Here is a 27577-nt window from a genome sequence, read left to right on the forward strand (position 1 = left end):
TACAACCGGGGGGGTCTGTGCTCTGTCTCAGGCATACAAGCCTGTTGGAAGGAGTGCATTGAGGCTGCAGCGCCCAGATGATAAACCTGAGTTTGCTGTCACCAGCAACCAAGCTTACGGTTAATTTCTGAAACAAGATTAGTGATAGTATTTCCAGGCAGCTGGCACAGAAGCTTCTTGGATTACAGTGCTGACAACACACATTCACCAGAGCCAGCAATTACAAAAAAATTCCCCACTCCCACCAGACCTTGAAGGACAGAGACCAATTTAGGTTTCTTCACTCTCACGAAGGGGAGTAAGTAAGAAGTTTCACTCAGTAATTCAACCTTACAGAGGCTACTTAGTAATTCTGTGAATTTAAGGAATTATAAAATGATGGATAAAAATCAGAAGTATTTTGTATTTAAATATATGTATACATTATACAGTTATTCTAATGCGACATCAAATGATTACCATTTTGCCCACAGATGTGAGAACTGTTAAGAGAAAATATACTTGCTTTTAACCACTGTAGATCACTCATGGCACATACCTAAAGACAACATAACAGCTGAAAGCAGTAAATGGGAAAAACACTGTACAAAGTATACAGATTGGGCTGCACGTGCATCAAGTGATTTATTAACACAACGAGGTTGGGGGGGAAGAAGAATTAAGTTTGATACCTGTTGTCTTCGTTTCTCCTCTTCAATAACAGCTTTGGCTTCTGCCTCTTTTATCTGTCCAGACATACAAAGTGATAAGTAACTGTTGTAAAAGCAGGTAAAACTATTATCTTACTGAGCCATAATTTATAGAACAGTTCTCAGAAAAGCGAGCAAAACCTTCACCAAGTGAGCTGTGAGCTTACTCAGATTCTAAAACATTCTGTGAAAAACCTCTATCAATTCATGTTTGAAAAACATGGAACATAAGAGACGCTACCATGTTATAAAACTAAACTTCTGACTAACTGGAAAATTCAAATGACAAATATAAAACCTGGGGAAAATATAAATATATATATTCATTAATACCAGGGAAAATTCCTTAATAAAGTCACTCTCTAAGCTTTCAGTAACTCAATCCTCAATTCAACACACTGTACACTGATGGGTAAATCCTTATATATGTATGTAATTTACACTCACACACTTCATTCCAAGTAATTAAATATGCCCTGACTGCTAGAGCAAAAGGAAATCTCCACTTTTGTACCAAATGACATATTGGATAATGCATACTCATATTGTTCGACTGCTCTTGTCGTAATGGAAACTGTCAATGCAATTACATTTGCTTCACCATCAGAAAGTTTTATGAAAAATAAAACCTGGAACTACAACTGATCACTCTACAGAACTGTTACATAGCATTCAAGACAGCAAATTAAATGCCAGAAACTTAACCAGTTCATGCACCACTTCCTCATGTTTCCATAAAAGGCCTAGAAAAACAATGTGGATACTCTGTCTCTTTAGGTGAGATTATGCAGCAGTTTCTTTACTTCAAACAAAATTATTGGAGAGCATCCATGTTTACAATGGGCTGAAAAGCACATGCAGTTGCTGAAAGCTCTCTATAATTGTGGCAGTCACCTAATACTGTGTGACAGGAACACACAAGATAACACTTTGCTAACCTTCAAAGTAAAAGTAAGGCCTAAATGAAGTGCTTCTATAGCTCTCACTAGCAGTAATGATTTTATTATCATTGATTAGCACTTCTTGGCTGAAGAGGAAATCTCCAGTTCCAATGTACATTAAAAATAAAGAGGTAATAGAGCATTACCTTAACATAGTGTTTCATCAAGTGAGTTGACACTATCTACAAGTAGTGCAATTCTCAGCAATAAGCCAGATTCAATAGTCCAAAAATTAAATGTGCAATTAAACTGTACGCTGAGTTACACTGCATTTCTTGCTATTACTGTCTTGAAAAAATAACGATCTGCCTGTTTTTTCCAACTTTTCTCAAGGCAATGAAGATAACATAACTAAAATGGATACACCACCTCAGACACCTTCCGTTTCATTTCCTTGCATAACACATCACACTCCAGTGAAACTTGGCCTTCTTGTATCTTGCTGCACTGTACTTCCTGTTAAGTATAAATTGAATTGTTTGTAATTCATTTCCCTATATAAAAATTTAATTATAACGTTCATTTTGTTGGGAAAATTGTAAAACAATTTTATTCGGTATATTTACAGAATGAAGCTAATAAATAAATATTATTTGAAACTGTAACTGTATTCAAGCATCCTTTTCTATTTTCCTTCTTTCTGATAAGCTAAACTGAAACAAGGATAAATCAAATGGTTCAGTTTAATTTTTCTTGTCTTTTTTTTTTCACTTATTTATTTAAGACAAAGCAATATAACCTTGTGAACTGTTACAAAAGATACCATGCAAAGTAACTAATAAGTAACTCTTCTGAAACTTCGTATCAATTCTCTAAACTGGCTGAAACTACAGGGCAAGGTCTGGTCATGGGAAGATCTCCCCTACTTCCTTCTCCTTCCTCCCCCTTACATTGAAGGCCAAAACAAACAAACAAACAACAACAACAGAAAAAAAAAAAAACAAAAAAAAACCACCAACAAAACCAAAACAGAATACCAGCACAGAGAGAAAGTTATAATCTTATAATCTATACTACTAGCCTATGAAGAATTTTGTCAGGAAAGCACAGTAACATAGCCAGAATCTATTCTGGTTTTCATGCTTTCTGACAATATGCAGAACAATTTTCATAGCATACAGCAAAATCCAAAAACTAACTTCTTCAGAGCAATTCCAGCATGCTGAGATAAACCACCTGCCTAGATGGTTAAGAATATGGTCCACTACAAGTTGTGGGTTACAAATTCAAGTGGTTTATACGACCTTGCATGTTTACATGCATAGCCTCATGATGCAACAGTTAACTTCAACACCAGAAAAGGAAGAAAAAATCCTCCTGTTTTGCACTCAAATTATGAGCTCCTACATTTGATATTAATTGTGATGGTTCAGATGAGGCATATTTACAGAGCAGCTTGGAATACGTGTCCTGTCAACCCCCAACTTCACCAGTAGTATACACAGACAGAAGACTGGTAGAGGAGAATTCAGCTGCAAATATTAGGTACTCAATTCTGTTTCTCCTTATCTTCAAGATCACAGGCTGCAGGCACAGAAGACTAAATATACAGGTACACTATCCAATCCAAGCTAAGAAAGAAGTACACTATCTGCTGTAAGAATGCAGCTCCAAGCAAATATGCATAAGGACCTTCTGGAATCAAAGATATCCTAATTACGATCTCAGACAAGGGCAGATGCATAAAGCAAACGTTAAAAGACATCATCTTTCACACTACAGAAACGAGTCATATTTCTGCAGTCAGATTAGCTGCAACTAATACACAGTCCAATTATCAATGGCTTATTGGTTCTACCATCATTTACCCTCTACACTGTAGCTCTCTGTACAAAAGAGAGCATGGATTTGGGGCTTGACCTGGAAACAGTGAGATGATATTTAAGGTGGGGATAGTGTTTTCTTCTCTTTCTGAAGGGAGACACCATTTCACTAGGAATCAGAAGGATCACTTCATGGCTATTTAAATAAGTGGGCTGTCATCATATAAGAATTAATTTTTATTAATTATATAATTAACTCATAACAACCTTTCCACCTTATTAAAATCAAATTTACAAGATTGAGGGGGGGAAAAAAAGTAACCGTCATCATATTTAAGGACCATAAAACTTTCAGAATAGCAGATCAGGAATGTTCCATTTCAGGCCACTGTAAAAGTGAAAAGTGAGCATCCTAAACATTAATTTCATTGCTTCTTGCTACCACACTTCAGTTGGACATCCACATAATCACTGAAGACATCCCGGCACTCTGGGACAATAAAATCTGAACTGGTCTGAAATAGCTATACAGCGTCAGAACTCAGCAGAAGATGATAACACATTTCAGTTTTCCAAAAACAGTATGAAAATTAGGGACAGCAACAACTAGATGTAACAGAGCTATCATGGAAATACCCATCTTCCTTATTCAATTAAGTCTGGCATAAGAAACAAGACCTCAAAGATCATCAAGTCCAACTGTAAACCTATATCTTAAGGAACAAGAAGCAGAAGTATACACGCAACCAATGATATTATTGATTTTACTGAACACAGTAGAGTAAGATAAACTGAAATTAGTAAGAGCACTTAGTCACAACAGAATAATTTATCCTCAGCAGAAGTCAACATTTCAACTTACAAATAAAGAAAAGCTAGTTATTTATAAGCAGAGACTGCTCAGTTTGAAGCACGTACTCTGGGCATTACCATCCTTTCTCTTGAACGTGCGCCCTGCAAGATCTGAGATTTCTGAAGACATTTCTTGGAGAAGCTAAGAACTCTGGGGAAACTGCATCTGTGTGGAAAGCTCAGAAGTTAACCGGGTCTTGAAAATAATTTAAGCATGCATTGTTCAAGCCAGATAGTGAATTTTTCATTAAGTTAACACTTGTCAAGAGGTCACAGCAGCCTCTGTTTTTCCCCTCATCATACTTGATAGCTATAAGCTTTGTCCTTTATCTCTGCTGAAAGCTAAGGATGCTGATGCCTCTGTTTGCTTTAAGGGCCTCAGACAACCATCAGTTAGGAATTCAAAACATCTGTGACTGTTCCAATTTATATAATTATAAACTTCTCAGTTCCTAATGAGGAAAATGTGCTTTGACTTCTTAAATCACTCCAGATCATCTGATTATTTTCCTAATGGAACTACAAAAATTGAAGTGTGCTTGAAGAGAAAGGTATTGCAAATCTGGGAGCTAACATTTTCTACAATGAATTTTATGTTCCTTAGTGAATATTTTGATTGTTCCACCCAGACTTTCAGCTGCTGTTGCTGCTCTGCTCAAGTAACTGATTCTATTCCAGTCTTGACCAGAGACAATCCATGTACACAAGCCTAGGAACATACAAAGAAAATGTGTCACTCTCAGAACTGCAACTTCAAAACTTACCTTTTTCAGTCGCTTACAAGGACACTTGAGTTTAACCTTCTGGCTGCAGTTCAGAGGACAATCACCTGAATGGCAAATCTCTTCACACCGGTGACCACAAGGCAACTACAAGCAAAACAAGAAATACCCCACCAATGAATAACTGAAATTGCATGCAGTCTATGAACTAGTTTTATTTCAGACACAGCAGCTAAACAGAAAACTCATTCAGCTCATCAGGTTTGTCTTCCTACCTGCAAAACTGGAAAGAAAAAGGTCAGCTTATTTCACTAGTTACTCAGAGTTTTTTGGTTCACATAGAATTATTTATCTTTTACTGGGAACGCTTGATCAAAAAACAATTTTTTCTTTCAAACAAACAATGTTACAGGAACAGTCATCTCCACAATGATTCATATATCGACTGCCCTAACTACCTGTATGATGGAGGAATAAAAGTAGATGAAGTAAGAAGAAACTGAAAACTGAAATGAAGTGTGATGTGACCCAGCCTGACCCACAAATTGCTAACAAGAGGGTAGAATTAGAAGCAAAAATACCACAAAACTAGGTTTTATGTGCAAGAACCTTGCAAACTATGCAGGAGTCAAATACAGGCCACCAATATTCTTACACCTGAATTAATTTTACTAAATCCTAAATTTCTGCATTTGGTAAATTATCCTGTTTTTGACATCTGATAAATAGCATTTCCTTTTTTTAAACTATCAGTGAAAATTTTAACACTTATAATGAAACTATTATTATTCCTTACTGTATATTATTATTCATTACTGGGATAATTTATATATGCTGCTGCATTTTAGGGATGTAACAGTGTTCCCAGAACGACATTAGAGATTAAAAAAATAATTCACAAGAATAAAAACAAGTTTTCTTCCACAGTGTGTTGGGAGCTCAACTGACCTTGCTCAGGTCCCAAACAAAATCTTCATAACGATGATTTTTCATTTCCAATTACATAAATCAATACTGTCCAATACTGTTTATAAACAAAGGCAATAACTCATGTAAGATACCCAACTGATTCATTTATAAAGGTAGGTTTAAACAATATCACTCCCTGTACAGAAAGAGTTGGGGGAAAACACACTGGACAAATGACCACAGAGTCTCTTCCAGGATCCCACCTTAAGAGGCAAGAGCTTTTCCATTCATTTACATTTATTTTATCCAGCCATTAGTTCTTATCCACAGACTGAAAAACTTCTCTACTGTCCTTTCATAACAGGCTCTTTATTCCCATAATATTCCCTTCATTGAATTCCAACAGCTTCAATCAATGTTTCTTGAATATAGTAGCCAGAACTGCAAGTAATATTCCAGCTGGAAGAACATTGTACAATGCCTTAATTGCAGCTTATTCTCCACAGAATATCTTTCCCTATACATCTTCCACTCTCATGTTCACTTCTCTCCAGTTATCCATGCAGCAACAGTAAGGATTTCTACTGTCTCCCAGGAGGGTTGTTATTGGCCTTGACATGCCCAGTCTCACTGGTTTTTCTGTATCTGTACCATGTCCCAAACGCATGTGTTCTGCTGCACATGCGTTTCCTCAGTCGTCACCTACTGACAACACACCACAAATTCTCATAAGAAAATCCCAACGAGTTTTTGGTGCCAAGGTCATTACTGCAAACAGTGCAAGACTAGCCCTCAATTTGAGCCCTTGGAAAATCCCCTTATTGCCAACATTTCTCGTTCCAATCACTCCTGCAGGAATTTTTGTTGTTGCTTATGGCTTTTGAGGTGGTTGCCCTAAATAAAAAAAAGAACCACAAGCAGTTGTTTCCTTCAGCAAACACCAACTCTCCCAACGATCATCTCTTTTACATGAATTAGCTGTTTACTGTCTGGCACAGCCTCAAGAGCACAAGTGAAGTATGACATATGGGACTACATCTCTTCTCTTTGTCTGGAGGAAAAAAGGAATTGGTTGTTCTATCAAAGAAGGAATTCAGTTTTGTCTTGCACAACTGATCACCTGCAAATCTACTTGAACTCTGCCTCATTGTTAAAAGATGGGTTAGATGCTCATGATTAAGCCTTGCACATGCTGAAGTCAGGCATGCTTCCATTAATAATGTCAAAGCCTGAACAGCTACATACCACCAGAGCACAGCACAGGAATATACTTAATGCAATACCAAAAATCGTATTTGCTTATTGAGTTCATACACAGCTCACATTCAGTGGGATGCAGGACAAGAATGAAGCTGACAGTTTCAGCTGCTTCTCAACCCCTCCAGTGCAAACACAACATAAACTCATGGGAAGCAGTTCTATGAGTGGCAAAACAACAGCCCCAAGAGCTAAGAGAACAGAAGCAATCCAACCAGTTCTGCCAGATAAGTGCTGTAGTGGGAAGGGAGGTGGTTTTGTCCATTTATTTTTTGCAAATGTTGAGGTGCTAAAATATAATGTGTTTATCCCCTTAGATCTTTTTCACTGTAAATATTCTGTTGTTAATAGCTAGTAAACTAAAGGCTGAAAAGAACAGGCTTTATATTTGTCATAGCAAGCCCATTAAAAGAAAGCAGTATAACCCACAACTCTGAAAACAATCAAACAGAAATCTTCATGAGCGTTTTCCACTTTGGGAATGCATTTAAATCCTAACATTATGCCTGGTGATGACAAAAACCGTCAACATTTATGGATGCTTAATCATTGATTAATTAACCATTAATCAAAAAGACAAACATCTCAAAGCTTCAGGAGAATACTGTATTCCATTGAACCTAAACTGCACCATGCCGAACGTGGTGGAGTTACAGAATACACTGATTTTTAATAAACATTAGTTTTCCTGAGCTCTTCTGGTAAACCAAGCTCAGATTCTGACACTGAAAAGGAAATTCTCATAAAAATTAACCTGGTATTTACTTTTGGGCTGCTAAGATAACATAAAAACATTTCAGATTTGGTGTTGGGGGGAGAATTCTATTTAGGCATGAAGAAATTAAGAAGAACAGAGAGTACTTCTGAGGTTATCAGAACAGGACTAGGGAAAGCAGGAGGAACAGAAAAACAAGGACAGGAACTACATGAAGCAGGACTGTGCTAACACATTTCAAGAAAATTACTAAGACAGAACTAGAAACACAGGAAGGGAAGAGAATGTATTTTTATGTAACTGATTACACTACAAAGTTTTGCATGTAGATGAAACAAGATATATCCATATCTACAGGAATGAGAAGAGTTAACCAAAAGCCTTATCCAACGAAAACAGACCCTGCTGTCCTGAGTCTTCTGTTCACATCCCACTGAATTCAATTCTAAAAAGGCCCTGCTCTACAAACGATGCAATTCTGAATTGCAGACTTGAATTCAGTAGTACTACTGGATGGATTTTAAACCTCAGACTGAGTCTTGGGAATACATCCAGAAAAATCTCAACAGTTAACATTAATCAAAATCAAAGAAGAGATATGGAAAAAATCTTTGAAGAGAACCTGAAGTACAGGAACACACAGTTCATGTTAAGAGATTAGAAGTACTCCTGAAAATAAAGAGGAGGAAGCGTTGCAGCAAATAAAACCAAAGGAACAGAGAAGGAAATGGAAGGACAAAAGTTAAGAGGTAAACAGTGAAATAATTCCCCTGCCGGGAAGAGAACTTTCAGACATCCAGGTGAGAAGATTGTGACAGATGGATTCATTTACTCAAGTAAGACAAATAAAGAGGATGTGCAAAACAAAGACATCACAAAGACAAGGGCAGAAAGCAGAAGATGCAAGTAGACACACAGCAAAGAGTCCAGAATTTCTATTGGGGTTTCATGGATTTGTTAACATAACCTTGTCTGAAAAACAGAGACTCTTGGGAAGCAGGCAGGAATACTCTCAGTTTTGCAAGTTACTCAAAACCAGGAAAGTCTGTCTAGTAAAAGACTGGACACTTCTGAAACGAGAAAATAATGCAACACAGGTTTTGAATCTATGTCTATTCAGTTGAGGCAGAATTCAGGCAAGGTGAGACAACAGATCTCAGACTAGAGGACTCCACAGGCAAAGCAGCACAACGGAACAGAAAGCAAACAGTGCAGAAGGACAAGCTGAATCAAATTACTTCTGAGTGCCAACTACGTACAAAGTACAAGACAAAAGTACAAAGACAAAAAAGTACAGAGACAAAGTACAAGGCCAAAACAGAGTAAAAAACCAATAAACAATTTCAGGATTAAGTATTTTCAACCCTTTGAAATTATGCACAAGCCTTTTCTTTACAGCTGGGAAGCAGAATTTCTGAGAAATTCTGAAGTGTTTAACAGTGGAAACACTTTCCAAAATATTCCTGACTATTCACGTTTTTCCTCTTTGTAAATTTCCTAATTCTACAGTAAGGAAACAGAGTGAAGAAAGGGCTGTCACCCTTGCCACAACTAATGACAACTAAAGAACAAAGGCACAATAGTAAGTAATACATAGATTTCTGAAAACACACAAGCAGCACAGAATAACAGCACTGGGAGGGACTAGGAACAAGTCATTTTGCCCGTCCCTCATGTCTTACAGCAATAAAATCCATAACTAGACTAACCCCAATATATGTCTAAGCTGTTACTGATGAAAATTCTGTAGCTTTTCCAACCTATTCTTCCCAAGCTCTACAAGCTTTACTACTCAAAGGCAGTAACTAACACGAATCTTCCTAACTGATACAACCACTAGTTCATAGCCTGTTTGCCATATAACAAGTTTACAATTCTTCTTTACAGCAACCCTTCATATAGTCACATACAACAAAGCAATTAGCTCCTTTGTCTTAAGCTTCAAGCTACTCAATATGTTTCACTAGCACAGTCAGTCATTAAGAATTCATTTTACTTAGGTCCCATGCAGTTTTTTTTGTTTCTCTTTTCTTGTTTCCTAAAACTGTTGTGCAGACACTGATCACTGACCCTGCGCAAGAAAAATCACAAATACACTCCTCTGTATTTGTCCCAACAAAGAGTATCCTGTTGAGAAAGTCTGTTCAAGATCATTTTTCAATCAGTTTTTCAGATCAAAGGACATACTCTTCCTCATTCAACCTCAGCAGCTTCAAGCTTCAGCTTTCAAGCCATGAATGAAGTATTCACTGATACTGTCCTGGAGTCCTTAACCCTCATAGAATAAAAAAATCATTACGGTTGGAAATACCTCTAAGAACAAGTCCAACCATCAACCTATCACCACCACGTTTGCAGCGTTTGAGGCACGGACTCAGATGTGAACGATCCAAATCGTTTATTACAAGTTCTCACATCCCTTATAGACCTTCACAAGTTGTTATTTTCTAACTTTCCCGTCCGCCCTTACAACTTTCCCAACCACCTTTACATGTCAACAGAGCATTCTACAGAACCCTTTTCAACTGTCCATGCAGGCACGTATCCAATCAGAGCTGTGAGACCCTTCTTCTCCTTGCAGAGGTGTCCTTGGTTCTCATGCTGTTTATCTTGCTCCACAGCTGCTGCTCTGAACAGCTTTTCTTGTATTCCCACAAGTACCAGTGCAGCCACCGCCCTCAGGCACCCTGGCCATCCCTTACTCACTTCCTTGGCAATTTGCAGCTCAGGGGTTTGGCAGATGACTTTTTTCCTGGCAGTTCTTAAGGTTCAAAGTCCAGCTGTAATCTCATTTCCCAAATATGTCACTTGCTGTTGAGTTATTTGTGCTTTCTGTAAACCAAGAAACTCAGCAAACTCTCAGTCTATTGTACACAGTCCTTTTGTTGCTGTGGCAGCCACGTGCTGCAGTAAAGTTCCACCCTAGGATGGAGGATCCCAGATCTCAGGCTCATGAGTTGACCATCATTCAGCTGTTCTCACAACCCTGGGTAACACTGTCCAGGTTAACTGAGACTCTTCTCCCCATATCAGGGCTTTCCTTTTCAAAGGCAAATAACCTTGGGCTTCCTTTGGCCAAACCAGGCAGAAGAGACATCCCTCAAATCCAGAAGGTAAACTTAATCTTTTTGTTCCTTAACTTGGTTAATAAAGTGCACGGATTTGCCACCACTGAGTGTATCCATTCAACTATTCTAGTACTTGCCCTCAAGTCTTGTACCAAAGTACAGCACTTGCTATCAAAATTGGAATCCAAACTCCTAAAAGTTACCTATTATTTCTTTTATCCTTCTACAGTCCCATACCCTCAAAGGGCACCGCTTTACCCTGACTAGGCAAGCTCTTGCTTTTAACTTCTATTTAGGGCTTCATTTTTGGCCCTGATGCCCACACCACTAAGTGTATCATATTTGAGATTGCTGTAACTCCTGGGGGTACAACATTGTTTTGCCCAGTTTGTGTTAAAGCCAGAGTTACAGTTTTTAATCAGTCAATATCGTTGCACTCTTAGCTCCAGTTTTATTCAATTTCTTGCCAGAGTAACCTGGCAGGTACAAGATTTTCTGTATTCCTGCTTGTTTTCTTAGCTTATGTTTAATTAATCCAAAAAAGGAAACCTTTTCCCGTTGGGCAGTAGCATCTACTACTGTTACAAAACCATCTATGGGTAGTAAGAAGCACCCATATCCACCAGAAAATGAACCTCAATATCCTGCTTTCCTAAATGCAATTTCCCACTGCAGTTTGCACACTGCTTTTCTTCCAGTGAGGTCACTCCCAAGTACACTGCCCGGTGCAACTCAAGGGTAGGTATGGCCAGCCATACGGACCACAAACCCACACAGAACCGCAAGGTATCGCTGCACAGAAGACTTATTAGGACCCTTAGACAAGGATCTGGGGAAAGTCGTATTCTTACAGCAGCTTCTGGGTAAAGCTCCTAGCCACAGCTCGGTTCCATTGCAAGAGTTCTGTTCAACACAGAATGTCCTCTGGTGCTGTACCGGAGATTGCCTCTTGCTGGGACATACTCGTGGGGGAGAGGAGTGAAAGGAACGCCAGGACAGCAAGGGAGGGATGCCTGATGACAAGGGTGTGCGAATGTCCCCACCGAAGGAAGCAAAGAGAGCCGGCAGAAAGCGATGCTTCATTAGCGTAACAAAACACAGCCCCCATTCCTCCCTCCCTCCTCCCCTGCACCCCTTCCCATCGCCATCCCCCGGGGGCAGATGTGCCATGAAAACGAGCTCTGGGCGTGATCGTTGTGGGAATTCCTGCCTTCCTGAGCCTGTGCGGAAGAGGCGAGAGCCTGGCTGGAAGCCATCCGGGCAGCACCGCGGTGGCAGGAGGTGCACCAAGGCCGTCCTGCGGCCAGCTCCGGGCTGAGGGCACTCGGCGTCCTCTGCTCTAAGCGACTCCGAGGAGCCCGGCTACCTGCACCAGAGCTGGGAGCAGCCTGCTCCGCACCCAAGGTAGGTGCCCTTCGTGGCTCGTGCAGAGGAGCGCACGCTTCCTGCCCCCTGCCAGCAGCACCGGGAGAGGAGCGGGGAGCGGCCCCGGACGGGGCGGAACCCGCACTGCCGTACCCCAGGCGGGACCCTGGTCCCGGCTCCAGCTCCCGCTCAGCGCAGCAGGTTTGCTGGCCCAGACGGGCTGCAACCAGGGCGGCAGTTCATGCAGCCCGGGCTGGGCTCCGAGGGGCACGGGAACGGGCTGGGAGCTGGGACAGTGAGGAAGGGAGCAGAGGAGGTCAGCGTGCTCTGCTGCCCGGTTGGATCTCTGTAACACAGCGCAGCTGGGGCTGCAGTTCTTCCTCTGGGCCACGGGAGACACGAGACGGCCTCGCTCTGCAGCTGTGCACGCGTGGATTGACGGAAGCTTTAAACCCCCCGATGCCTCCTTTGGAGTGTCTTAATGTGAAGCCTCCAAGTGGAAATTTGCACTCGCCCTGCTCCTCCTCCCCGGCAGCCCCCAGCTTCTCTTCGGGGACCCTGCGGGCAACACGTGCCTCTGGCGACCCTTGAAATGGCGTTACCTTTTGTTTGCTGAGCGCTTGCCTGATGGCTCAGCTGGGGTTGTGCAAAGCCCTGGCAAGGCTTTTGTTCAGGCTGTCCCGGCAGCTGCAGATGCCTTGAGCACACAGCTGCGGGCCCTGAGCACGTTCAGCATCTGCAGCAGCTCCGGCACTGGGCTCTGGAACAGACGATGAGAAGCTGGCAGCCTGTGGGCTGACTGGAGCACGCGTTGAGAACACGGCCGAGCAGCAGCAGGTCAGTAAAGCACAGCCCAGGTGCCTTCTGCAAAGGGCACGCGGTGCTGAGAGCGTCCCCTGGCAGTGAGCGCAGTCTGCGTGCTCGGCTGAAGAGGGAGGGAGGAATGAATTTATTGATATCATGCAGGTGTCCTGGAGTGCTCTAACAACTGCTTAACAAGGCTGTTGTAACCACGTGGTTGTTTATTGCCTTAATTGTTCTGTTTAGCACTGCTGCTATTCGATAAGTTGCCTTCACAGTTCAGTTAAAATTCCCAGCACAGCATCGGCTGGTGGTGGCTGTGACCGTCACAGGCTGGTTTGGCTGCAGTGCTGTCAGATACTCTCTCTTCTCAGGAGATGGAAAAATAATCTCCATGTGGTTGGATGTTTTGTTGATTTATTGTTGTGTTTAAGTAAGCCATCCTATTTATTTGAGAAGTGTGAACCATCCAGTTGACTCCTCGCCGTTTTGCACTTCCTTACCCGAGGAATGTGAGCCATCACCACTTTTAGGTAACATCAGCAGTAGGTGGTTTTGAGAACTACATCAGTCACCTTTACAGAGTACTTTTCCCAACTCTTTTCTGAGGGCTTGCTTGATTTCAGCAAGCCCAGGGCTACTTCCACTCCTGAGAGGATGTACGGACATCTGCCAGAAGATTTAATCCATTTGCCACCAGGTGTTCCCTCACGGATCTGTGGAGGTGGTGCTCCAGCAGGCTTGCTGTGTTTGAGTGTTGGGGGCTGCATTCACGGTGTTCTTCCATGAACCAGGTGCTTTTCTGCACCTCCTGCTGGATGGTTGGATGGCCATACCATTTTCTAACAGTATTTCTGTTAGGGCAGGCAATAAGCCGTCATTCTGCTGCCTCTGTTTGCCTTAACTGTGTAGAGGCAGTGCCTTTAATTAGTGCTATGGGTGCAGTTTTGCATCTGTTTGGAGCCAAACCCTACAGGTGGAGGATGTGTGGCCTAAAGGATTGTAGGCGACTCGGGGAGGTCTTCGTTTATTGTGTGAATAAGCATTACCTGCACAACTTGCACCACGTAGTGCAGCAGAAATATTGTGGAATATCAGTCGCTTTTGATTCTGGGAGGACCGGTGCAGTTCTCTTTTGCTTCATATGTCACTTCCAAACCCGACACGATGCTGATAACACCTTTCCCATTTTGCATCCTATTACTGCCCCCAGTGACCTCTGCTTTCTGCTCAACTACAGCAGTCGCCACGAGAACATTCACAGAAGAATTTGGGACGTGCTTCATGTCTCTTGTCATCGGTTTGTTTCCCTTCTTGCCATCCTGCAGACTTTGCCCATTGGTCACAAGTAGATCCAAACACAGCATACACTCCTAAGGGAGAAGCAGGACTATATTTGTTGATATAATAGGGATATGCTGTAGTGATTTAACAGTGACACAGCAGGATCGGAGGTGGCTGGATACACTTGGTTATTTACTGCATGGAGGGTAGGGTTACGCACACACCTACAGGAGGCCCTCCCATTGAGTCACGAGGCTCAGAGTAGTTCCCCTTTTTTCTCATGTCTTCAGACCACAGAGGTAAGGAGCTAGGATGTGGCTGGATCCTCTCCTAGTCCCAAGCTTGGTCAAGGCTTTGTGTGGAAGGAATCATACGTGCACAGTCCCTCTAAGACAGAACCTTAGAGAATACATGAAAGCTCCAAAGTAACCATGGGTGTCTTACAGAAGATCTGTATTGAGAAGGAGTCTTGATGTCAAGCTGCAAGGGATCTCTGTGCAGGTGTGAGCTGCAGAAACAGCCCTGCTCGAGGGCAGGTCCTGTGGTGCAGCCCGCTGCTGTGCAGCAGAGCTGGAGGGGCACTTGGGCTGCTCCCTCTTTTGGGGTAAGATGACTGCCTCCTTGCCGTGCTTTGTCTTAAGTCCCCTCTCAGTCTCAGCTGTTGAACTAAGTGTCAGCTACCAGTTGTTTCAGCCTCCCAGTCTGAGACAGCTTTGTGACGGTTCATCTCTTTGAGCCAGACTGTTTCCTGTGCTGCAGCTCATTGTCTTCCTCTGCAAGGCTGGGCAGTGCCCTGCAGAAGGGCTGAGCTGGAACTGGGACTGCTGCATTCCCTCACAGCTCCCCTGCCATTTCTCTTCTCTCTGCAGGCTCCAGTTCAACTTCTGCCTTCCAGCCGTGATCATCCCAGCCTGCAGGAGAGCAGCAAATGGCCGCAGCACATCCAGTTGAGGTAGGGGTTGGGGAAGCAGGCAGGAGAGGCCAAGGGGCCAGGGATGTGAATGCAGGGGTAGAGGGAGGTGCCCTCAGCCAGCGTGTGTGTGCTGGGGACAGAAAAGCAGCTGGGGTGTGAGGTTCTGTCCTGTGCGAGCTGCTTGCCTGGGCCTTGGCTGTTCCCAGCAAGGAGCCTCTTTGCTTGCAGGAGCCCGTGAGCTTTGAGGAGGTGGCCGTGTATTTCAGCAGGGAGGAGTGGGCGCTGCTGGACCCTGTGCAACGAGAGCTCTACCGGGACGTGATGTTGGAGACATACCAGTGTGTGGCCTCGCTGGGTGAGAGCCTGTTTGCCTTTCCTCCTCGTTAGGGCACCTTTGGCTGTGCAGAATGAGCCTCTGCAAGCCGGGCCTTGAATAAACACCATGCAGCTACATATTGACTCACACCACAGTGCCAGCAAGAAAGGAGATACTGAAAAGCATGAGTTTCAGAAGGGATTAGTATGCACGGCACTCTGATCTAAGCCACAGAGTCAGTGCTGGCAAGCAGGCATCAGCCAGGAGGGAGAAAACCAGCCCTTGTGTTGTGTGTTGCTTGGTGCCACCAGCTCCAGCTCACAGATGAATCCCTGGTTACTGCTATGGAATTGAGGATTTTCCATGCAATTGCCATCAACATTTTGATGCCTTGACCACTGGTAGACTGTAAGAAAACAAATAAGCTGTTGTAAAGTTAATTTGAAAGAAAAAATATCCCTTCACAATGTTCAGAGATGTCAAAACATTCTTTGCTCCAAGGGAAGCTGTAGGCACAGTGTCATTTAGACCTAAATGGTGGTTTCTCCTTGGGGAGGGGCACAGAGTGGAACTGTTGAACAGGCACTGTGCCAGCATGAGGGAAATGCTCTCTTGTTCCCTGTTTCTCTCCCTGAAGCTCCACTTCCAGCCCCCATCATTTGAGAATGATGACTGCTTTGTTTGATGTGTAGTTTCTGGCCCTCATTCGTCCTATTAATGCGATAGAACTGACAAACTTGTTTGTGTTTAGGTTGTTTGTATGCTCTATTTCTTATTTTCTCCGTATATGCACTGTCCCCATGATTTCCTGTGCATGTGATTAATTCACATGACAATAAACAGAAGAGACACTCTCCATTTCTTAGGAATGATGCTTAGGTTCACGTACAGATGAGCTTCTTAGTTTTAGAGGCTTCAGGCTTTGGAGACTACCTTGGTTTGAACAGCAGAAGGCATCAGTGTTCACTTCTCAGCAGCACCAATCTACAAACCTGAGTAATAGCTGCTTGTTGCTCTGTTTCTGCAGAGCCTCGCAGCTCCCCATGCACTGATTACAGCCTTTGGAAAGGCAGCCAACTCACTTTCCTTGGGAAGCCACACAGATGTGAACCGTAATAGCCCATTGACTTTAGAGATGATTGAACAGGACTCTTTGATTAAAGGATACTGTCAGATGCGTGTCTGCCCCTCTATTATCTGGTGCTCTGTGTTGGAAGCTTGAAGCTAGCACATCTTGCTCTGCTGTTTTCTGTGTGTCCTTTTCCAGTTGGCAAGCTCTGACTGCTAGAACCCAAGATGCTAAAGCAATATTTAGACTCAAATGCATTTAATGAAAGGAGGCAATCTGTGTGTGTGCGCTTTCTCCAATGAGACTGGCACTGTTCCCTCGTGTCTTTACCAGATAACTAGACTTTATTTCCCATGCCTGAAATATGATCTGTCATCTGCCCTGAAGGAAACAAGCTTTATAGCTTAGGATTCCTTGTTAGTCCAGGTGAAGAAAGCTTTGCCTTCGGTGCCCTGCCTGGATTTTGGTCTTGGTGTAAAGGCTCTGACTGTGACATTCTGACTGCTGTTTTGAGGCTTACCTTTTGTCTCGCACGTGATAAGGATGAAAATTTAGCAGAAATACCTTTTCAGTGGTTCAATACATGCTGGTGATTCTGTGATATCTTTTTCTGGTGTGAGTAATTGTTGTTTAGTGTTGGTTTTTGTCCTGCTGTTAAAATGGGGGTGTTTTTTCTCTACAAAGCCTGATTTAGGCACTTAAGCTTATAACAACCTCTGTGGTAACAGGCTGTGTGTGGATTCACACTCATCCAGAAACACATGCAGAGGAAGCAGGGATGGTGCTGCTCAAGTCTTACTAAATGTAGGCTCAGCCTGATGTAGATGCATTCCAGCGGAGATACCCAGCACTTACGTACTTTTGCTTTCACATAAATGCCCGAAATGAGCTGGGCATCAGCACGTTGTTAGAAAGCTCCCTGACTGTTTCCCAATTGATTCTTGTAGGACTTGGAGGGCTTTGAGTCTAAGACCTGGGAGATGGTGAAGAAACCCAAGGCAAGTGCTGCTCAGCTGAGCAAGAAAGCCAAGGAAAGCAAAAAGAAGCGATAAGGGCTTGAGCAGGAAGGCACAAAGGACAGCAGAATCGCCTGGAATGCTTCCTCAGAAGTGCACCAAAAGCAAGACTGCATGGTCTGTTTTTCAGGCATGGCTGTGCTTTCCCTTTCGTGGACTGCGGATTGGAACTAAGGAAGCTGGAAGAGAAGGGCTTCCAATGAATTAGCAGCAAAGAGGACTTCACCTATTTGGGACTTGATATATGGCAAGAGCTGAAGACACTGCATTCCTTTAGGCTCTGTCTCTTCAGGGCCAGGGACGGTCTAGTGTTAGCCTGAAATATGGCTAGAAGGGTCTGGAGAGAGGTGGTGTCATAGCCACAGATTCTCTGTAAGGGATCTGGAGCTTCCTGATGCCAGCTCACTGCTTGCTTTGTTTGATCACAAATGAGTCAACGGGAGGAGAACCTGATGTGTTAGGTGCCCCAGAGCTTACAGTGGCTTTGAAGAAAAGGGTTCTGTGGTGGGGCTGCAAGTCTGCCATCCTTTTGCATACACAGACTGCCATCCTCAATTGACAAATGCATTGTGAGCCCAGGTCCAGCAGCAGTGCTGTGCTGTGTCTGTTCTCTACCAGAAGACTAGCAGCACATTTGCTGGAACCATCAGTGTGAGAAGGACCGCGTTTGCTTCTCTCCCTTGCTGTTGGTGGATGAGTCAGGTGGGCAGCATGAGGAGAACAGAACAAAGCATGCGAGACAAAAGCACTCCGAAGTTGCTTGGAGATCTCAGGACAAAGAAACATGACAAAAATATCTGACACCAATTACATATAATCTTTGTTTCAAATTAAAACAAAAGTAACTTTTTAAAGTCATGCTGCCTCTTTCTGTTTACTATGAAAGCTTCTTGAGCTCTGTAGAAACACAGGGACATCCATGGCCTGTTCACGAGAGTGACGCGTTTAGGGGAGGCCTTTCAGCTCCTTCAATCTGTGTGAGGGTGGTTGGCTCAAACTTTCAGGCATGTGTGAGTCTGTGCTTGACTTGGAAGCAGCAAAATGTCTGCTGCTCCTCCACCTTCCTGGAAAGAGGAAACGGTGCAATGTCTTAATTAATTTGCCTCTCATGAGGGATGTTGGCTCCAAGAGCCCCCACGGAGGTAGCAAAATTAAGGCAGTGTTTGTTAATAGGATCGGGGGATTAGATGGGGATTCAGTCAATTGATAATGGGGATTTCTGTAGGCCCCATGGCAAGTGTAGCTGTAGCAGGGAGCTGCCTGGCAGCCACTTGGACTGCAGGAGGAGCGGTGAGCTGGGTGAGCTCTGGCTGGTGTTACTTGGTTCCCTCCCCAGAAGAGGAAAGGAAGGAAAGACTGTGCGATAAGTCCTCAAATTCCCAGGCATCTATCTCAAGCAGTTTTTCTCTTCCATTTTTGACTGTTCAAGCAGGTCTCCCTCTCTGACCACATGCTGTCCCGCTCACAGTGCATCCTTGTGCTCTTCCAGTGCAAGCTGCATGATCCCTTGAGGCAGGTTAATAAGCAGCTCGTGACCCGAGTTCCAGTTCACATCGTTCAATTAAATCCCTATTAATCCTGCTTAGACCTAATTGACTTTCATTCTCATACATGTGCTTCTCTCTGCTTTAGAGATGCTCTCTGCTGATGTTCCCCACTGGCAGCAGCGGAAGAGCCAAGGCTGTCTGTGAAGAGAACCAATACTTCCTTCTTGCTGCTCTGGAAGTTTTGAAGCCAAGATTCTTTCCCAGCCTGGTGTAAAAAACATGAAAAGAGCCCTTTGGTGTCTGGGTGCCAGGGAGTGTCAAGGCTCCGTGTGGTGATACTTAAGTAGAAAGCAATGAGGCTGTAGGAGGGGAGGAGGTGGTCGCTGCCTCTGTTCATGGAGGTAGTTCTTCCAGGAAGGTGTTCTGTTGCTCACAGCGTGTTCCTGCAGGGATCAAGATGACTGTATTGATTTTGTTTGCTTCTGAATCTCATGAAGCATTGGACTGACTGCAGCAAGGAAGTGGGATGATGAATGGAGAGTGCTGGCGTTTGGATCCTGGCTGCTTGTTTGGTGATGAGGTTGGCTGCCGGGTTTGGTGCTCTGAAAGGATCTGACCCTCCTCATCTTCAGACCAGAAGGGATGATTTGGCTGGGGCCATCCCACAAGAGATACGGAAGCAAACCAGTGTCAGCTTTGGTGTGTCTGAAACTGCTGCTGACTGCAGGGCAAAGGTCCTGCTCTCCTCCAGAACCTGTAGCTTGTGGCTTTGAGCAGTTCTTCTAAGTTTATGGAGTGGTTTTGTGGCTTTTGTTAAGTGGATCAGAGCAGTCGCTGGTCAAAACGTCCCTTGTTTGGGCTGGCAATTACAGGGTGATGATCCTGTTGGTTTCACATCTCTTCCTTTAAATTCAGCTGCTTTTCCCATCTTTCATTCTTGGTCTCCCAACTTCACCGCCCACCCCAATCTATCACCACACATCAGTGCTGTGCAGTCCCCACCTCTGGTGATGTTCACTTCCTTCCCCTCAGCTTGTGGGGTTTCACTCGGAGCCTGAAGGCCCTTGTGTGGCTCTGGAGCTTTCTGTACCCTGTGTGAACAGCAGCTGGCTGCAGCCAAAGGCCCTCAGACTGCAGCTGAAGCAGAGCCCAGTTGATTCCTGCACAGCCTGGGTCCAACCCACCTGCCAAACACAGAACCATGCTGCTGTGTGAGAGCCTCCAGGCCGGAGAGAAGGATCCCAGCATTAGTCCCCCCGCTTGGCAAACCTAAACCAGCCCTAAGCTCAAAACCATGGGTTCCTGATGCTGGCCATGCTAATTGCTAGCTGTCACACCCACACTCTTTGCATGTCTGCCAAGCTCAGTGATTGTAAAATGATAGAATTCCTGAGCTGGAGGGTCCCTGCGAGGACCACTGAGTCCAGCTCCTGGCTGCACGCTTCAATGGCTCCAGGTGGGGATGGCAAAAAGCTGCTTGAGTTCCTGAAAAGATCAGAGCAAAGGCTCTGCTGCATCTGTCTGCGACTCAAACACCACCACTGTGTTATTCATAATAATAATTCCTACAAATATAGTTGGAATTTGCAGCGAGCAAAGCGCAGCTCACCTCAGGAACAGAATCAAAGGCTGGCACAGATTGGAGCACACACCTCTGCCTGTTTTGCTGTTTCCCGGGCAGATTGCAGCTTGATGACATCCAACAGCAAAGCAGTTCTCCTTCAGCAGGTATCTTCTGAACTCACAAGCACCTCTGCACTGCAGAGCAGCCCTGTGTTTAACAAGGCTGTCCATCATTCACACTGGTTTCAGATCTGACATTCCTCTCCTAGCACCCAGGACCAATGCTTAGTCACTTCCCCGTGAGGAGGAATGACTTAGCATTAGGTAGTAAATGAGTACAGGATTCTTTCCTATGTTGCTCCCTTATAAGCTCAATAACCACATGCTGCACGTGGGTAACAAGAGCCAAACAGGAGCCGTTCCATCCCAGACTACACCTGCAGTTGTCTCCACAAGGTCCGTCTGAAGAGTCTCACAGCTGAAGGTCCTGGGTCTGCTCTTCCTCTCTCCAAACACACGGTAAAGCTCCCTATTCGCTGAAGAGACCAATTTCAGGACCTTCACTGACTGGAGGAGCCACTGTGGGACACAGGTGTCCCCTCCCACTCACCCTCTCTCCACAGCCGACCATGGTGCAGCTCTTGAAAAGATGACGGAGCTGTCTAAATCAAACCCTAGCACTGACTACATAAACAAATACATGGACTAGCTGCATGAAGAGCAAGCAGCAGACATTGCAACAGCAGGTCAAATGCAACCTCAAAGATTTACTAACGAAGAGTCAAAATGCTACATTTCCTACCTGCAACCCCCAGCAGCAGTTCAATCCTTCATTTCTACACTTGTGCTTCGTAACACCAAACCAATAACGACAGGACGAGCATCTCTTTGAGTCATTTTATAAAAGTATTTGACTTACAGAGATATTGTTACAGTTTCCTGAGTACTGGAAATTACAATACAAGGAAATTTCCACAATTAACTTCATACAGTATTTTACCATCCAGTGCTGCTGATCCCTGTTCATGTCCTTGTTCAATAGAGCAATACACATAAAACACACCTCGTCCCCTTCCCTTCACCACCTCCCTGTGTCCATTCCAGCGTCTGGCCACCCTTTCTGACCAGTAATACTTCGTAGTGTCCAGGATGAATCTCCCCCCACCCCCTAACCCTCCTCCCCTTAAAACAACCCCCCACCCCCTTAAACCCCCCCCTTAAAAAAAAACCCCACCCCCTTATACCCCCCCCTTAAAACACCCCCCCCACCCCCCACCCCCTTAAACCCCCCCCTTAAAACAACCCCCCCCTTAAAACAACCCCCACCCCCTTAAACGCCCCCCTTAAAACACCCCCCCACCCCCTTAAAACAACCCCCACCCCCTTAAATCCCCCCCCTAACACCCCCCCACCCCCTTAAAACAACCCCCCCACCCCCTTAAACCCCCCCCCTTAAAACACCCTCCCATCCCCTTAAAACAACCCCCCACCCCCTTAACCCCCCCCCCTTAAAACACCCCCCCACCCCCTTAAAACAACCCCACTTCCACCCCCCTAAAAACAACCCCCCACCCCCTTAAACTCCCCCCTTAAAACACCCACCCCCTTAAAATAACCACCCCCCCACCCCCTTAAAACAACCCCCCCCTCACCACCTATGGGGGGTTAGAGGGCGAAAACGGGGGTCTATGGGGGGATAGAGGGGGAAAACGAGGGTCTATGGGGGGACAGAGGGGGAAAATGGGAGGCTATGGGGGTTTGGAGGGGAATGGGGGGAAACTGGGGGGCTATGGAGGGTTAGTGGGGGAAAATGCGGGTCTATGGGGGGATAGAGAGGAATTGGGGGAAACTGGGGGGCTATGGGGGGTTAGAGGGGGAAAATGGGGGTCTATGGGGGGATAGAGGGGAATGGGGGGAAACTGGGGGGCTGTGGGGTGTACAGGGGGATGGAGGGGGAAAATAGGGGTCTATGGGGGGATAGAGGGGAATGGGGGGAAACTGGGGGGCTTTGGGGGAGTACAGTGGGATGGTGGGGGAAAATGTGGGTCTATGGGGGTTAGAGTGGGATAAGGGGGGAAACTGGGGGTCTATGGGGGGACAGCGGAATTTGGGGGAAACTGGGGGAACTGGGGGGATAGAGGGGGAAAATGGGAGTGAAGAGTGAGCAAAGCCTCAAAATGGTGGTAAGGTAACACTGTGCTATAGAAAGGGAAAGGGGAACTTCACAGAAACCAAGACAAAGGGTAACTGCACATTTAAAAGTGCAGGGAAAGGGGGAATTGCAGACACTTAGTCAAAATAAAGCCAGAGAAGAGGGCAATAAAGATAAGAAGAAACTGTCCGGAGACCTCTGACAAGAAGGATTAGATCCACCCCGGGCAAGATGATGCCGACATGGGAGAACAATAACAGCAGATAACACCAAGAAGAAAACAGAAGAAGAATTTCACCCCAAAACACCGGTAAGGGTCGCGGGGAATGGGGTCAGGGGGAATGAGGGAATGGGGTCGCGGGGAACGGGGCCATAGGGAATGTAATGAATATGTAATCAAACTGAGGAGGAGACTATTGATTATGTATTAGCTTAACCTATATCTGTAACACACTTTTCTCTTTACGGTGTGCAAGTTTGGAGGAGCTATCCCCCTTGCACCCGGCGCTGCGCAACGCTGGAATAAACATACCTGCTTTATAACCCATCTCTGCATTATAGAGTTTGATTCCGCAAGTCAGTATTACTGCTCAGAACGGGTGGCCAGACGCTGGAATGGACACAGGGAGGTAGTGAAGGGAAGGGGACGAGGGCGAGGAAGGAAGGAAGGGAAGGGGAATGTAAAGGAGGGAAAGCGAGAGGAAAGACACGGAACGAGACGTGAATTTTGGGTCCTTTTCCGGCAGCCGCCCCCCCCCACCAGGCCCCAGCCCGGCCTGAGCCACGTGACAGTGCCAGTGACAGGAAGTGCTTCCTGCAGGCGGCGGAGAGCACTTCCGGGCCATGGCGGCATGGCGGCCATGAGCGGGGCCGGGAGGAGCGGGCTCTGTGCTGCGAACGGGGTCGGGCCTCGGTGCGGGGGCTCGGAGCGGCTGTCGGGGGAGGAGCTCGCGGCGCTGCCGGCACCCAGAGGCGGCTCCCGGGCGGCTCCACGGTCTCGCTGTGCTGCGGAGTCACCCGGCCGGCCCCAAAAGCCTGGAGGCAGAGCCTGAGCCGGCCCCGGCCCGGATCGTGTGGTGCGGCTCCGGCACCACACGATCAGCAGTGTGGACGAGAAGGTCGCCATCAGGTCTCCCCAGAGCCTTCTCCGGGCCGCACGAGCACAGCCATCTCAGCCCTTCCTGTCGGGAGAGGCTGTTCCTGGGCAATGGGGCGCAAAGCCAGGAGTCGGATGCAACGGGGGCATCCCCTGATGTTCCGATCCATCGCCCCGTGCTACCCAGAAGCGAGCAGGGACGAGGGAAGGGGAGAGCCTCCACTTCTTGTCTGAGGAGAAGAGGTGCACCGAGAGGCCTGAGAGAAGGGGGAGAATGTGGGGTGCGGGAGTTGCACCGCCACAGTTGACGCAGGCACTCCAGGCTTTAGGTGACGACTGCCCGAGACATCCAAACACCAAACCTTCCTTCCAAATGAGCCCCACGCTGAGTTTTACCAAGCAGAGCGAGGAAGGAAGAAGCATGACATTTGGGCCTTGCAGGTGGGCATCTTTCTGTGCCAGAAGTTCTTTGTCCTCTTAATAGTGAAGGGAGTGACGTGCGGAATCAAACTCTATAACCCACGTAAGCTTATAAAGCAGCTATGCTTGTCATGGCGCCAGATGCGAGGGGGATATCTCCTCCTCCAAGAGGACTCGCACTCCAAGAAAAGCTCTAGGTACATATTTACAGACAGAACATTTACATATTCATTACGTTTCACAGAAATGGCCTGGAATTCTGAGAAATTATTAACATATTGTCCGACTCTCTTGAACATGCGTCCTAAAAATGGGGTGGGGGTCTCCGGTGGTCATTGGATGAAGGCTAGTAGTCTACCCCGCTGTGAACTTCCAACCTTTTAGTGGGGGGTAGTCCAAACCAGCTCGTACTGGTGTTTTGTTGAGCCGAGGCATCTGTTTCACTCTCCCATCTTCTACAACAGGAGTCCATTCTTCTTTCTTATCGTTGATGGGTGGCAAGTTTCCATGGACTCTGCATTCTGTTCTTCAGCTTACGTGCCCGCAAGCGTCTTGTCCTTCAGCGTGGACCCACTCCAGCTCTGTGAAAAGGCTGTTCTCACAATTTGGAAAGGCTGTTCTCATGGTTCGGGAGACAGCCAGAGCTGGGGAATGGATGCATGGCACCCTAACTCTGGCCAGCAAGGGAACGAGAATGGAAATGCAGACACTTCCAACTTCTACCAGTTTAAATCTGCTTCCAAACTGTTGTGGTTTGGTAATTTGGTTGGTGTTGCTATTCCACATCAGAACATCATGTGGGATAACGGGAGTAAAGGACACAAGATTTTTATTTCTTTCTTTTCTTTTTCTGTGGACAGCCTTAAATGGGCATGGGGGGAGGGAAGCGGCAGCGGAGGGGAGGCCACCCTGCCCCATACATGCCCCCCCACCCCATAACTCCCCCCACCCCACATATGGCCACCCCTCCACTTCATAGAAGCTCCCCCTGCCCCACAGAAGGCCCCCTGCCCCATATAAGCCCACCTCCACCCCACATATGGCTGCCACCCCGCCCCACAGAAACCCCATAACTCTCGCACCCCATAACCCCCCCCACCCCATAGAAGCCCCCCCTGCCCCACATATGGCTGCCCCCTGCCCCATAGAGCCCCACAGAAGTCCCCCCCTCCCCACAGAGCCCCATGACCCCCCTGCCCCATAACCCCCACGCCCCATAGAGCCCCACAGAAGCCCCCCCCCCGCCCCATAGAGCCCCATAGAAACCCCACAGAAGCCCCATAACCCCCCCGTAGGCCCCCTGCCCCACATATGGCTGTTTTCCCCGCCCCATAGAGCCCCATAGAACCCCAACCCCATAACTCCCCCCACCCCACATCTGGCTGCCCCCCCACCCCATAGAGCCCGATAGAAGCTCCCCGTTGCCCCATAGAAGCCCCATAACCCTACCCACCCCGTAACCCACCCCCGCCCCATAGAAGCCCCCCCTCTCCCCATAGAAAACCACCCCGCCCCATAGAGCCCGATAAAAGCCCTGCCCATAGAAGCCCCCCCCGCCCCCTAGAGCTCCATAGAAGCCCCATAACCTCCCTCACCCCACCGAGAGACGCCCCCCCGACCCCCATAGAGCCCCATAGAAACCCCATAGAAGCCCCATAACCCCTCTGCCCCATTGAGCCCCATAGAACCCCCCCCGCCCCATAATTCCCCCGCCCCACATATGGCTGCCCCCCCCACGCCCCATAGAGCCCCATAACCCCCCAGCTTGCGCTTTACAGCATCAGAGAGGAGGTCGGGAAGGGGATGGGGTTTTGCCCGGTTCCCTGTGTGGAGGCAGTGTGGTAGGAACTTCCCGCCTCCCACAGCCCGCCGGTGAGATTTGGACTTGTTTTTCTCCTTGTTGAAACTCTCTCGTTGTTGTTTAGTGTCCCTGGGTTCGTGAAACTGCCGTTTGTTCTCAGATCGTTGATTTTTTTTCATTTTTTCCCTCCTAGACCCATTCACAATCTCCCTTCCCTTCCCCTCTCGGCCGCGCCGCACCGCGCTGTTAGAGAGGGGAGGTTCTTTGTTCCTTCTCTCCCCGGGTTTGTTCCCGCTGTCACCGAGTGAGCTCTAGAGAGAACTCCGTGACACAAACTCATTGCAAAGTCTAAGCTAGAAGAAGCGTCACCTCAGTGTATCCCAGAAAAAGAACAGCGTTGAGATTTTAATTGGTTTTGGTTTTTTGTTTTATTGAGGGTGGGTTGTTTTTTGTTAGTTTTTTAGGGGTTTTTTGGGGTTTTTTTGTCTTTTTTTTGGGGGGGGGGGGGGCGTAGGAGGGTGCGAGGGGAAGGGAGAGGGAGGGGACAGTTGTTTGGTTGTTTTTCATATACAATAAAGCTATGCAGTTCCGCTGTCAGTCGCCTCAGAGAGTTCCCGAAGGAGCTCAACCACATTCTGCTCAACATCGAGTTGTTCCATTGAGTGGAACAATGGTAGTCTTGCAGATGGAGCAATGCAGGAATTCTGACAGGATCTCCAGGTGTATCCAGTTCATCATCTGAAAGCTCCGCAACCAAATTGGAAGGGACCAGTCCTCTTGTGCCATCTGTCAGCTCTCCCTGAAACCAGCCATTCTCACCCACATCTCCAAAGACATTACGCATTGTCCGGCAGTCAGAGGAAGCTCGTTTTCTGGGTCCTCATTAGGACCCTCAACAGAAATGTAGCTGTGTCGAGCTAAGAATCTTCAAACTGCTGGTGATACCTGTCCTGGAGAATGCAGGATGAAGGACAAAAGCTCTGCTCTCACATTCAGGGCCGTCCTCTGACAGAAGGCAGCACACAGGACTGTTCCCAAGGATCTCTTTCATGGCTTTGAGTTCAAGCTCCAGGTCTTCCAGATGACCTTGAAGACTTCTGGCCTCTTCAATGGCAGAATGGAACGGACTGGAGCTATTACGGAGACTCTTGTTTGACTGGGTCAGAGTCTGTCTCGTTGCCTTCCCCAGCTCCATCTGCTGCTTCTGCTGCTCTCTTTTCCCTCTTGCGTGCTCTATGAGAATGAGTTTCAGAAAGCACTACTCACTGACAGGAAATAAGGGGAAACTTGAAAGACTTTGCAACCTAAGTCCTGGCAGTGTACTGCCAGCGGCTGATTTGGCCGTCCAGGATCCTGGCACCACAAATGCTTCATTGCC

General features: G+C 46.3%; 1 protein-coding gene and 4 long non-coding RNA genes across 7 annotated transcripts in view; 3 read left to right on the forward strand and 2 right to left on the reverse strand.

The window, feature by feature from the left end:
* LOC146757010 (uncharacterized) lies at positions 1–2235 on the forward strand. Its single transcript, XR_014937002.1, has 2 exons — positions 1–298; positions 1964–2235. It is a non-coding gene; the product is annotated as an uncharacterized LOC146757010 (long non-coding RNA).
* On the reverse strand, positions 380–23679 carry LOC146757011 (uncharacterized). Of its 2 annotated transcripts, XR_014937003.1 has the most exons (3): positions 23415–23679; positions 5010–5114; positions 600–725 (listed from the first exon to the last, which is right to left on the reverse strand). It is a non-coding gene; the product is annotated as an uncharacterized LOC146757011 (long non-coding RNA). The 2 variants fall into 2 exon arrangements; XR_014937004.1 differs by lacking the exons at positions 5010–5114; positions 23415–23679 and adding an exon at positions 2000–2091 and having other exon boundaries at positions 380–725.
* Positions 10923–18935, forward strand: LOC146757012 (uncharacterized). Its single transcript, XR_014936999.1, has 2 exons — positions 10923–15634; positions 17612–18935. It is a non-coding gene; the product is annotated as an uncharacterized LOC146757012 (long non-coding RNA).
* The window catches only part of LOC146757013 (uncharacterized), a 10862-nt gene continuing 6785 nt past the window's right edge, over positions 23501–27577 (forward strand). The window contains exons 1-2 of one of the 2 annotated variants that reach the window (XR_014936997.1): positions 23501–24419; positions 24863–25230. This is a non-coding gene — a long non-coding RNA (uncharacterized LOC146757013). Of the gene's footprint in view, positions 24420–24862; positions 25231–27577 lie in introns of those variants that run through there. The other variant, XR_014936996.1, reaches the window with a different exon arrangement.
* LOC146757014 (uncharacterized) overlaps positions 26711–27577 on the reverse strand; it is a 1781-nt gene continuing 914 nt past the window's right edge. Inside the window, exon 3 of the mRNA XM_085523398.1 lies at positions 26711–27432. Coding sequence (XP_085379524.1) covers positions 27336–27432 — 97 coding nt within the window. The 3' untranslated portion in view covers positions 26711–27335. The remainder of the gene's footprint in view (positions 27433–27577) is intronic.

This window comes from Coturnix japonica, chromosome 24 (genome assembly GCF_054131305.1).
Source record: "Coturnix japonica strain WE chromosome 24, WE-NBRP24, whole genome shotgun sequence".
NCBI lineage: Eukaryota > Metazoa > Chordata > Aves > Galliformes > Phasianidae > Coturnix > Coturnix japonica.